Raw genomic sequence first — 13459 nt, 5'->3', positions numbered from 1 at the left:
CATGACCGCTTTTCTGCGCTGCAAAAATTTATCACAAAGGCGGTGCGTCTCAAACTCGCGGAACTAACTAAGTGCGTTTCGCATGTTTGGCTAGGGCGGCCAGATTGGCTTCGACGAACTTTGGGCCGCGTTGTTAAGGCATCTTGAAACACCGCCATCCGATAAGAAACAATAAAATATAAAGTGAGCGAAAGTAAAGAAATGGGCTACAGTGGGATGCAGCGACGTTATGCAGGTGTCTGCAGTAACCTAATACCTACGCCCAGGGCAGGCACATGGGAAACCTACGCCTCTGATCTCAGCGACCCTCATGGTGAAACCAGATTAATAACACTCACGGTGAAACCCGTCTGACACAGTCCGCGCAGGTCTGATTATTTTTCATTTGTGCGAGCCTTACGAAATCAACGCAGGATTAGGTTTTCCTTTTATTAGCTGATATCAACCTTTCCCACATGATAAAAGAGGAAGGTAGGCGTACAAACACCGGACATATAAGAACAAGACAACTCTCGTGTTTTCTCGTTCTCTTGTGCCCGTGTTTCCCCGGATAGGAGTATGAGTTGTGTCAGTGTCTGCACGCTCGCCTTCTTCTATTATCATGAATTCCTATCAACTAACTCAGCTTGCCGTCGCTTTCCACGTGAGATAATCCGTGGTAGCCAATGGATGCTTCGTTTCATTCATGCATACGCGTAATTTGCCGCATAGCTCCAACGTACTCGCCCGTCCTCTTTCTGAAAGCGTGCAAAAAAAAAAAGAACGCGTATATGTACTACGTGTAATATTCCACTGTCGCAACCCGTTCAGTCGGTCCCAGATTGGAACAGGACACGACCGTTTGGCTGCCCTATAGGCGAATCCACGCGCAAACGTCACAGCGGCCCAACATCCTCATTTACGGTCGAGCGCTGCTCGAGAGGCTGACGCACTTGAGAGGCGGCGAGAAGAAAAGCACAGGCCTACACCTCGAAGACACTTCAAGTGAGCATCTTCTCATCATTTCTGACGCCTTTGGTAGTATACCAATGTCGGTACACGCACGCGTGATCTGACTGGTCCAGCAGTCCCGGTAATCAGGGTGTTAAAGGTTTTCGTAAAGAAAGCTTCGGTTCAATCATAGAGATCCAATCATTCGGTATCGTCCACAGTACGACATACGTGGCGCTTTCCGTAAGACGTGATTGCGTAAACGAACCCCGTCGTACTGAATCTCAAAATTTTGAGCAGTAGCTTAAGCATGAAGTTTACAAAGCGAAATAGCGCACATTGCTTTGCATTGTTGCATGCGAATTAGTATTTCTCCTCGTTAGAGCCCGAGCAAAACTTGGCAACGTTGAAATTCAAGATTGACAGATGAAAATACACTTGGAAGGGAGTGGTAATCAGAAGTGCTGCATCGCAGTTTGACACACACAGTTTCGAACTACGCTGGCAATCGCTACTAATGAAAAGCAGTTGGGCGGAACATGGAGTTATAATATTTAACTTGCTCTGGAGCCACGAGTCGTGCATGCCGTTCTTGAGCGTCTGTAGACGAATTCGTTTTGTGTACGCTAGTCGATGCCTTGAAGGCGCTTAAACAACAAGCACGCGGGGACCACAGTCCTTGTGGTTGTACCGCTCATTCGTTCACTTTTCTCAGTTTATGAATGCAAACGAAAACTAGAAACATTTCGCACGACTGCAATGATTCAGGTTGATTCTAAGCGTCTGACCCATTTTGCTGATGCGCACAAGCTGACCTTGGTGTGAGGTATGTTTGTCATTGAGGCTGGACGGAATGTCTACTTTCTTATTACCACTAAATCGGTTTCATTTGACCTGATTGCCACTTACGAATACCTTGAGGTGCTATAGGGATATCGATTAGGGTCGGAAGCAGAATTTAAGTTATTGTCCCCCACTAAAAGTGGTAAATCGCACAGCAATAAGATAATAAACCTGAGTCACACTCACACAGCAGCAGTTACCGAGGTATCAACAAAAGGGGCCCGACAAAGTATACGTGATGTCCGTGTCTTCTGAGCTAGCCCTGCTATCAGCAGCGTCAGCTCACAAAGCATATCTATATAGACGTTACGTGTTCACGGTGTCCTCTGGACATTATTTACCTCGAGGGAAGAGTTTTCGCTGTCTGCAAATATAGTAAAACGACACATTGCGTGCATTTCTGTGAGACATAGTGTCGAAGGCCTGAGGTGTATATGTCTTCTAACCCTGCCACTACTTATCGCACAACGCTCCGCAAAGCAAGCTAGGAGAAGTGTGCGCGTTCGTTGCTGTTCAGAGAGTCGTCTCGGTCTATATAGTCAGGTTCTATGCCATCGGAAAAGTTTGTCGGAAGCTAAAACAACCGCAACGCCACGTGCCCAGTGCGCGTCGCCGGAAACTCGAAAGAAGTATTTCAGTTGTGTACGTTCTAACGTAATAGTAGATTTAACTCCTGTCGCTCATAGTGTGGCGCCAAGCTTTACGTCGATGCAAGCCCGAGACATGGCTCTCGGACCTCATAGTCTATTGGCTTGTTTTTGTCACGCATATTCGTGCGCTACATATTCGAAACGCTGTGCAACGAAATATACGATGACCTTGTTGTTTCTCTACAAACAGAAAGAAGCGTCCTCTCTAAAGTTCTAAGCCCACTAGCGAGAGCAGGTTTATGTTCCGAACAACACGAGCTGCCAGCTGTCTGACTCGCTTGACACCGTCGTTGCTGTATGTTGCCTGAACGTTTTCCTCCTTCAAACATGCATGCCATAGGCTCTTTTTTGTCGACGCACTCGTCCGGCCCCGTAATTGCGTCGCGGTCGAATGGGCGTTAAACGTCTTTACACACCACCGCGAAGGTGAAGTGGTAAGTGCCTTGACGTATACGTCTAGTCGCGATAACGTGAAACGCTGTCGTGAGTCGTGACTGTCGCCATAGTCGTTGATTTTTCAAACAGTGACACGTGATGACCTTACTGCGTTCCTTGACAGTGTTGTTGAATCTATTATTCCCCAAGTTCTTGCCTATAACCGCCACTATGTACGCTCAGGAAGGAAGTTCCCGCGCGCACTGGGCAATCCAAGCCTTGCGCGTTGTGTGAATACTTAAGGTTGTGCAATTGGCGGCTACTCGACGAGCCGACGGGGGGCACCGAGCCTTCGCATTCTTTTCGTCCCTGCAATAGCACGCGCAGCTGCGAAGCGTATATACCAGACCGGCGATAGTTTTATGAACAAAAACAGAACAAGAAGCCGAATTCGCAAATGCTTTCGTTCATGTACGTGTTCTTTGTTTGGTCCATCGTTAATAGTATGCACCCACATATATATAGAATGATTGACTGGAGTTTGCATTAAGTATAGTGTTAGCGCAAGAGAGTTTTCTTTGTTTGTTTGTTCGGATTAGGGGACATGAAGAGTCGAGTTTCTCTACACTTGAAAAGTGCGAGAGCACCACGGGGCCTTATTTAGAGTACTGCAAAGCCTTTTCATAGCGCCTCTAGTTAACCTCTCGATGTACTTATATAAATCTCATTGAAATTTTACTTCGTATCCCTTTAGAGTTTCACTTCCGGTAATTTTTGTTTAAGACGCTATGCGCGCATACTCGTTGAAAAGCCGACATTTTATGCGACCTTATTAACATTTGAAATGGAACTCTTTTCCTTGTTGTCGCACCTGCTGCAGCTCCCTTTTCCTGCTTTGATCTCATATCAGATGGACGCTATTATTAAATAAATAAAATAAAACAAAATGCGGCTGGTAAATAATTCTTGCGCTCACAGATGTAGAGCTCCAACTTGCAAAGAAAATGTCGGAGAGCGTTCTATTACGTGTAATTTATTGATCAATAATTCGGTTTCGCTTTTATGATCTGTACGTTAACTGAAAAAAAATAACAAACAGTCGCTGCCGATTTCCCATTGCTAGAGGAAGATGTGAACACAAAGAATCCTGCCAAAGTGCTGCAGCTCGTTGTGCAGTCGGCGTTTTTTTTTGTTTTTTTTCCCTCTCTATTGCCAAACTGTAATTCTGCACAAACATTATTAGAGGCAATGGAAGCTGCATGCGTGGCGGTTCAATCAGCGCGGGAATGATGCGCCCTGCACGGATACGCCTAAACTTCGTGTTTTACATTTAAACGGCAGCGTGACTTGGCAAATTCGTACAACTTAAGAAACTCTCATTACTCCTTTATTTTTATCTACGAATGCTGACATCTGTGGTCGGACCCGCCACAGTGGTCTAGTGGTTATGGTGCTTGACTGCGGAACAGAAGGTCGCGGGATCGAATCCCGGCTGCGGCGGCAGCATGTTCGATGGAGGCGAAAATACTTGAGCCCCGTGTACTTACATTTAGGTGCACTTTAATGAACCCCGGGCGGGCGAAATTTCCGGAGCCTTCCACTACGGCGTCCCTCATAATCATATCGTGGTTTTGGGACGTTAAACCCCAACAATTATTATTACATCTGTGGTCACACGCTATACTGCTACCTATATTCATTGTCATCAGTATTCGCTTGGCTGACTGCAATATTATTTTGTTGATTGATAACATGACTGTAAATATTTTCTGTGCGTGTAATTGTTTTATTGGCACTTGCATGTTTTAAAAACTGTACTCAGGCTTGACTCTTTCCCAAAAAATAAATAAATAAATCCCATTTCAACAAAATATTTCCTTATAAGTGCACCAGCTTGCAATGAGCATAGACCTGTCCACAGTATTCTACGTATGCTGTGGTACGGCATCGTAGATAATTATATTACGAGCAACGAGTGGATCCCTACTCCTGATCTCTCACTTTCATCGATACTTTAGAGCCTCGTCAGGTATACACTGATTTGTGGACGTCACTTGGAAGGTTATTCGTTTTCAGCAAGTGAGTGTGGGGCCACACCGTGAGGCATGGGAAATTAAAAATCACTTTCCAAGACTGGTCCGGTGATCCGGAACAGCTTCCAAAACTAACGAAGCAACTAGTGCTTGCCCGCGCTGCTAGGGCATTACAGTTACCGCTTGTCAATTAGCGGTGGTGTAATTGCCACTGCGAGAAAAACATAAATAGTTCGCGATCAAAGCAATTGTGGAACAGAGCTACAAAGCATCTCTCTATGAAACCACGCCCAGTGCGACCACGGGCGTAGTCAGTAATTTATTTCTAGGGAGGGAAGAGGGTCGCACGTGGTTGTTGTTTATAGCAACCCATTTTAGGGCAGTTATTGTGCGCAGAAGTTTAGAATAGACGGGCATGCTTTCACACCCACTCTGACGCCGTGCCTGAGCGTGATTGAAAAAAAAAAATGCAGGCGCTGCCCAGCTTTGTTCTACAAGAATCCACACTACTGATACACGGAGTCGATGTGCGGTTGGCGCAGTCACGAGGTCATGCAAAAGAAACCAATACCAAGAAAAAGCATGCCCGTCGTCGTGTTCCGTAGACATAAACTGCGTCAATAATGACCAGTCGCGTACGCTCGATGGCAACGTCGTTGCGCAGCCTAGCTCGAACTCGCGGATTTTGATGCCTGGAGCCGCGGTAACCGCATTCGTGTGGGTGTGGCAGGCAAAATCACTCGTATTACATGGTTAACCACGGTTTAACTGCGCGTTACATGGACCACAGGCTGTCCAGAATAATCCGGAGTTATACACTAAGGAGTACCTATCCTTATCGTATACTATGGTTCTGGCACGTGAAACAGCCCAGAACATTTAAATGCGTCAAAGTATACAAGCAAGTGCTGTGTCTATGTTCTCGCATCCCTTTTAGTAGCAGAGGTGTTTTATTAAAATTACTGCCACATATTTTAACCTTCGAAACCCTGTATGTTTGAAGCAAGCGGTACGCCTAAGGCCTCGCTGTGGTGAGCGCGGGTAGGGAACTTTGATATGACTTAATTCCAGATAAACGGGTCATAAAAATAAATAAGCAGTTCTCTTAAGTTTTTCTGTTTAAGGTTGACTCGAAGGTCTAATTAAACAGATGTTAAACTGAGCCAGCTCAACAGGGGTTGACAGGATTGAGCAATCGCTGGCCTCCCAGGACTGTGACACCAGCGTTTGCTCAAATGGTGCTCTGAGGACGCATTTCTTAGTATTGCGAGCACAATATTCACAACATTCGTCCTTCCATCCTCTTCACCTGTATATAATAATCCTCACTGTGGGCGTCATCTTCGTTCGGAGGGGTCAGAATCAAAGGCGTCGAGACCACGACAGTGCTGCTGTCTTTCACAATGGTGGAGGCGCGGTTTGAACGAATCTTACTTCTCGCGATGTCTTCAGCGATGCGGCACGCTTAATGGCTATGTTAGCAGAATTGTGCTATCGCGGACGTAGCGAAGATATATATAGTGACGCATTCTCACACTTCATTGAACTCTTCTCGTATACACCAGCACGTGTGCCACGTTTACAGCTGGAATTAATAAGCTTCATTTGATTTAACCTCGTTTAAAAGCGGCGCCCTACAAAATGGATGTGGTAGAAAAATTGAATGTCTGCGGTGGTCTGTGGTGGTAATGCTCGACTGCTGACCCGAAGGTTGACGGATCGAGTCCCGACCGCGGCGGCCGCATTTCGATGCAGGTGAAATGCTAGCGGCCCGTTAACGAACTCCAGGTGGTTGAAATTTCAGGATCCCTGCGCTACAGCGCCCCTCATTAACCTATCGTGGTTGTGGGATGTCAAGCCCAAACAATTTTTATTATTAGCAATCCCGAATGCGTGTAGCCATCCAAATGAACGCAAGCGTGTCGTCTTTGACACTTGAGGTTACCACAATGAACCCTGGGACCTTCCCGTGATGTAAGCACTATAATATCCTTCATGTATAGTGGAATTGAATTACTTGCAGTTGAGGTCTACGAGTTTGTCGCGAAAGCGTGCTCCTTTCAACCATGCAGCCTTGTGGTGTGCCACGCTTTTTGCCGCTTAGAGCCATTCTAATCCTTCTTTTGCTTTCTGGATGAGGCGTCCATCAACGTTATCGGTGCTCTTCGCAATCGCCGAGCGTCCATCTCGTGCGCACCTGTGTGAATGAGTGCAGTGGGTGCAATTGCTCTCGACGTGCAGTTTATCGCTCCACAAAGTCCGCCATGATATGAGAGGCGCTCAAGACGACGATGGTCGTAATTCCTTATCGAAGAAAATAGACGCGCGCTCTTTTCCTTCGAGAGGGACCGTCTGCCTCCACGCCACGGCGAAGTGCCGTCACTGTCGCATCTCGCAATGCGAAGACGTCTGTAGTGCCAATCGACTTCTTCGACACATTTGTGGACTGTGCACTGCGTAGCGCTTACTGGAGGCCAAGGATCACAGAGGTCCTCGCTACTTCGCGAGTGTATACAAACGGTGAGGCCGAAGCGAGGAAACCGGGGTCGGATGATCGAAATGGCCTCGAGCAATCGATGAACGCCAACTGTCGCCCACACTGTGTAAGTCTGAGACGGCCACGACCGCAGTGCGCATACGGTCCCGCTTGCGTGGGGAGCGCTGTTTCTTGAGCTAGTAGGAACGGCATACTGGTTAGGGGTTCGTTTATTGAAGACCGGGACACAGTTTGTTGTTGTCTGTGTGCTTCGCTGTGCCGCCGTCTTCAGTAAGCGTAACCCAAAACCAGTTTGCGTGGGGAATTCATGGGTAACGCAAAGAAATGAAACTCTACTTCGACGCGATATATATAAATATATATATATATATATATATATATATATATATATATATGTGTGTGTGTGTGTGTGTGTGTGTGTGTGTGTGTGTGTGTGTGTGTGTGTGTGTGTGTGTGTGTGTGTGTGGGTGTGTGCGTGTGTGTGTGCGCGCGCGCGTGTGTGTGTGTGTGTGTGCGTGTCTGTGTGTTGAAATACATTGCAGAAGTTGTTACTTTGTTAGAGAAGCGCCCAACGTATACGTGAATGAAATTTGTGTTGCGTTTGGTAGCGCAAGCGAAGAGCTTTCAGTGGGGGCCTTTTATACTCAACACTGACGATTGAAATGAGGATACCGTTAAGGTGCATCCCATGTACAAGTTGTGAGTTGAACAAACATGATGCAGTATTTCAAAGTTTGCATGCTGTGAATATGTTATTTACGAGCATGTTATAAAAAAGGGACTGACGTATTATTTATATATTTCAGAATAATGCACTCCCAAGTGAGTAAAACTGATATATTTGTAATATATCAGTTATGCCCACTCAGGCTCGTAGGCGGGAATTTTTCTGAAGAGGGGTGAGGACACTTGGCTAAAGCATAGACCTATAGTATTTGGGAAGGATTCTTAATATGGAGTTTATTATTTTTTTTTTGGTGCATAAGGGCCTAAACTAAGAAACGAAGAGTAAAAAAGAAATAACAGTTCCAATCTGGGCATTTGTCACCACTCGAAACGCTTCTATATAGTGTAACGTCCGACGCGATAACGCAATATTTACAAGCGTCGTAATAGCGGTAAAAGTTGGGAGTGTAACCGCGACATTACCATTCTCGCGCGGCTGTCGGATGCTTACTGTTGTGTGCGGCGTCATCTACTACTTCGTGATGCTGCCCGAGAAAGTGACTTACGTAGCAACCCGTTCAGCAGATGCATTCGGCGCATGTGGGCATGGAAAGATCTGCACGATAGTTACAGGTCACATGGTGAGGCTTGTTACAGGTTTCTCGGTGCAGCGGGGAGGCGATCGATATCCGTGCTGGAAAAATCTCTGCCTACCCTCCTCCTCCCCTCCCCCCCCCCCCTTACCCATGGCCACGGGCCTGTGTCCATGTTATATATGTACTCAATAGATGCAGCTTATGTTCAATAAAAGCAACACCTTATTCTACTCCTCCTCCTCCCGAAAAAAAAAAGAAACAAAGCAATTACATTGGCAAATTTTACGATGAACCCAAACGCCACAGCATTGTCAGCGCTGTAAGACGCGCGTAACAAATTATGACAGAGTGAGTTTGAGAATATAAACGAATACTTCAAAATTATTCTTCAATCACTTCGTTTCCAAATAATGTGACATAAAATGGTCCCCTGCGTCGCTTTGGCAGTGTCTTGCAGAGACCAATAACAATACGGTTTGGGACCCTAACCATTTCTCGCAACCTGAGTCACCAAATTCGCAAAACCTCTAACACGCATGAGCCCATCCTCATAGGGGGTATAGACACTTACCCCGATGCGAAATTATGGCACACGGGCTTTTTGGTGCGTTGTGCTTCTGTTTATGAACTTAAAAAAAAAATTACCTGCTGCTATTGTTGGTAAGCTCTGACTTGCCAAGTACCCGCCACGGTGGTCTAGTGGTTATGATGCTCGACTGCTGACCCGAAGGTGGTGGGATCGAATCTCGGCCGCGGAGTCCTCATTTAGATGGAGGCGAAATGCTAGAGGCCCGTGTATACCTAGATTTAGGTGCACTTTAAAGAACAACGGAGGGGGGAAATTTCCGGAGACCGCACTACGGCGTCTCTCATAATCATATCGTGGTTTTGGGGCGTTCAACCTCAACAATTATTACACTGACTTGCCAAGTATATAACTCTGTTTAAAGATACACGTTAGCTCTCTCTTGGAGATTATTAAACGCTCATCGGAGGGCCGTGGGAGGCGCGACTCTCCAAAGACAGTTGACATTTATCTTTACACACACACACACAATTCATTTTTTGTCTTTAAGCGTACCCGCTCACAGCGCTTGGGTTAGCAGCGGTAGTTAATCGGATCTCATCGGCTCATTTTAAGTTGCTCATTCAGGGTTCATATTCGTAAAAACGTTCTTACGCGGAAGTTCAAAACAGAACATTACAGCCAATTATAATACTGGGCATATCATCAAGGAAATCCAGCTGTCCAATTTCAAAGAGCAGTTAGGAACGCAAAGGTTTGTGACACTGCAACCTCTAATTGTATAAGACGCTTCTTTTCGTGACCATTGTGAAAGCCGAACTCCATACTACCGCGCGACATTTCTGCTTTAAATGAGTGTTTAACTTGTAAGAATCAAAACAAATGCGTGGACAAAATTGTGCTAATTTTCTTTCACAATACACTTCAAGAGTACTGCTTCTTCGGTGAGTTGAAATTATTTTGAGACACGGACAGATTGACGGACACATATATGCGATCCTGATTGTGTATTTCTGTGCCTGACTATTTCCGTCTCTTAAAAGCCCAATCTTCAAGAGTATCATTCATTACACGGAATCATGTGCATTTGGCGGATGTTTTCTCCGACTCAATGCTGTGAGAGGCGCTTTCTTCTAAGAATTCAATATACGAACTATGATCCCGTTTATATGGGCGTTTAGAGAGAGTACGAAAAAAGCTGAACTCTTCCTTCCACTCGCTGGATAGAGAACATTTAAATTCCCTGTGTGCGCGATCTTTATGCTTCAGTGTACTGATAAGTTCAGATGAGAACCAGTGGGGATATTTACGTTGTTTGGGTGTACATCGGGGAATAAAATTACGCATGCTGCTCACTACAAGCCCCGTAAACCGATCAACCTGGCCATAAACCTTTGGTTTGTCAGTAACCTGTGACCACTCTACGGTGGGCAAGTGATGATAGAGGCCCGTGTAATCACCTCGCTTGAACGCAAATCTTGGAGATTTGTTTACGTAACTGCGGTAGCTCGTTGTTTCAGCTGATGCATATAATGTCTAGCTAAGTGGTGGGTGGAATTTGTCCGGACGTACAAGAGAGATGTTGGAGCGGGAAACTTCAAGGGGTTGATCGTTTGACACACATAGGTCTTAGACGTTGCCACTGGAATTGACGACTGTGTTATGTTCCAGTAGAGAATTAAGCGCCAGAAAGTCCAAGAGCAGGCGGCAGTTTTTCTCTATGAAATGATTGTAACGAGAAAAGGTAAGCGTGCTCCAGTCAATTCCAAGTGAATTGAAATCCCCAAGAACATTAATTATGTGCCCACTATGAGAAGATATCACAAGTTTAATGGAAGACATGACATCATGAAACGAGGCAGGGGAAATGCTGCACGGTAAATAGAAACATCCAGTCAACACTTTTTCACGGCGCTCAAGGTTGGTTTCTAGCCAGATCGATTCTTCGATAGTTTCTAGGTCTTTCCGTCTAACGGATTTCAGTGAATTATCAATGGCAATCAGCACGCCACCGCTTTTCCGTTTGGTTTCACTGAAATCTCGGTCACTGCGGAAGGTGGTGTAGGTCGGGGGAAAAAAGTCAGAAGAGGGAATTTCAGTTCCTAGTCAGGTTTCAGAAATAGCAATAATAGGAAAAGAAGACGAAAGACCATTAGAGAAAAACTCTCGTGTCTTGGTATGTAGACCACGAGCATTTTGGTAGAATATGTCTACGTTACACGGCACTTTCGATTCCAGTCACTTGCTCAGAGGGATGAAGCATGTCATCGCGCAGCTCCCCACGAAATGGTGGAAGAGGCATCCGAGGGGCCACATCGAAGGATCATTCAGGCGTTGTAGTGTTTCCTTGTCGACTTCGATGTAGAACGAAGAATAGGACTGAAATTTGGTTTGAAGTCGCCGGCAGGAGATGGGAGACAGATCCAATGAAGCAGTATTGTTTTTTGATAATAATAATAATAACAATAACATTATTATTATTATTATTATTATTATTATTATTATTATTATTATTATTATTATTATTATTATTATTATTATTATTATTATTATTATTATTATTATTATTATTAAATTGCCCGGACGCTGCATGTTTAACTACTGCCTACAGTTAAGCTCTTAGGCGTTCGATGAGCACATTGGATGGGATACTCACGTAGAAGCTACATCCGCTACGTTATCTCGAGCTGCCAGCATACGTTCTAAACGCACGTCCTCCAGTTCCAGCAAGAGTAAAGCTTCCACCAGTGCAAACACTGGTTGCAGAAAGCCGGGATACCAAAAACATAGCCTAACACGATTCAGGTTTCGAAAGGCGTATTCAGAGGCGTCAGATGGTAGTTATTACCTGAAAGCTTTAGCGTTTCAGACTTGACTTATGCCCCAGGTGTAAGAAAACGTGAGCCCCAGATAGCTTGCTTGCACAAATGAACTTTCTGGACGCAGGTGTCATTAAGACAAAACAGGTGTATCGTTAATTTCCCGGAGTAGTTGTGCCAGCAACATTTCGTTAAATGCGTTCCTGTTGACATTTGTGCTAATTGTTCATTCATCTTGTAGTTCTTGAATCTGTAATATGCAGAAAGAGTATTCGGATATCTCGTGTGCAGAAGGCCACAATAGTGTCTGTGCTAAGCTTATTCCGCAGGTTTGACTGCAAACAACGCTGAGAACTATGAAGTAAGCATGTAGGGGTTCCTGTTCTCACTTAGCACAAGGAAAAAAGTCGAAGCACTGCAGGAAAGGAGTCATTGGTTGTGCTTTCATAGTTGTGGGGCGTGGTAGTGCATTCACGTTCACTGTCTCACGATATCCCAATATTTGCTCACAACATGGAGCTTCCTGCTAATCACTGTTGGAAAGTCTATGGCTGGTAGGACATATGCAGTGCTGCGTATGAAAATCTGGAAATCAAAAGAAGTTTCTCGTTTGCCAGGTGGCACCAAATTAAACTTGGTCATGGCAAAGTGGAAGGTTTTCCTCTAGTTTCTGTGAAAAGACAATAATTCTGCAGATTCAGACGTCTTATCACTGAATCAGCACATATTTAAAAACGAATGAGTAGATCTACTGATAAATCATTAGCCGTAGCATCACTAGCTGTGATCTAAAGGTTCTAATCAAAGAGTTCCGGATGCGGTCTTTATCATCTCATCACTCAATTCCTAGACCGCCATGCGACAGCGCGTACTAAAACCGAATAAATCTAACGTCGTGGTTTACGAGATAACACTAACGCTACCTTTGCTTTCTTTCGCTCAATTTTCGTTTTCCAGAGCGAAGAAATGTAGACGATCGAGCACCGGCTGAAAAAGCTCGCGGCGAGAGAACCGTCCCGCTCGCGGCAGGGGCCGTGACGTGAGCGTGCACCGAATCCGCAGTCGCACAGGCAGTGTGAACGCGAGCAAAGACCAATGCTGGACGTGTCCGACGTGGTGGGCCAGCTGGGCTGGTACCACCTAGCCGTGGGTGCGATCACGGTGCTGCGTGCCTTTCCCACCTCGTGGACGCTGCTCATTGCGCCTTTCATCGTGCCGGACGTGGATCACTGGTGCGCCAAGCCCGCCTGGTTGGCCACCAACTGGACGGACGAGCAGTGGAAGGAGATCGCCATACCCGTAAGGCGCGGCAACCAAGCTGAACGCATGTACTTTGAACAACATTGTTACAGCGTTAGACGCAAACACGAGCTGCTCAAGTTTTCCATCGTTTTTCCTAGCGTTATAACCCCATTTCGCTTCGCAATTTTAGCAACCGAGTAGGCCGACTTTCAGCATTTGAATGGAATAGCTGAGTGGCCACCAAGAGCTTAGCGACGCAGTGAGTGAGCACAGGGGGTCTGA

At 45.7% G+C, this 13459-nt stretch overlaps 1 protein-coding gene across 2 annotated transcripts in view; it reads left to right on the top strand.

Annotated features, from left to right (window-relative positions):
- The first annotated feature begins 917 nt into the window (after positions 1–917).
- LOC119392597 (solute carrier family 22 member 6-A) overlaps positions 918–13459 on the top strand; it is a 50388-nt gene continuing 37846 nt past the window's right edge. The window contains exons 1-2 of one of the 2 annotated variants that reach the window (XM_037659697.1): positions 918–984; positions 12893–13234. In XM_037659697.1, coding sequence (XP_037515625.1) covers positions 13031–13234 — 204 coding nt within the window. In that variant the 5' untranslated portion in view covers positions 918–984; positions 12893–13030. Of the gene's footprint in view, positions 985–7153; positions 7435–12892; positions 13235–13459 lie in introns of those variants that run through there. The other variant, XM_037659698.2, reaches the window with a different exon arrangement.

The sequence above is a fragment of the Rhipicephalus sanguineus genome, chromosome 1 (assembly GCF_013339695.2).
Source record: "Rhipicephalus sanguineus isolate Rsan-2018 chromosome 1, BIME_Rsan_1.4, whole genome shotgun sequence".
Taxonomy (NCBI): Eukaryota; Metazoa; Arthropoda; class Arachnida; order Ixodida; family Ixodidae; genus Rhipicephalus; species Rhipicephalus sanguineus.
Note: the sequence above shows the minus strand (reverse complement) of the source record. Positions and strands in the feature narration are given on the sequence as shown.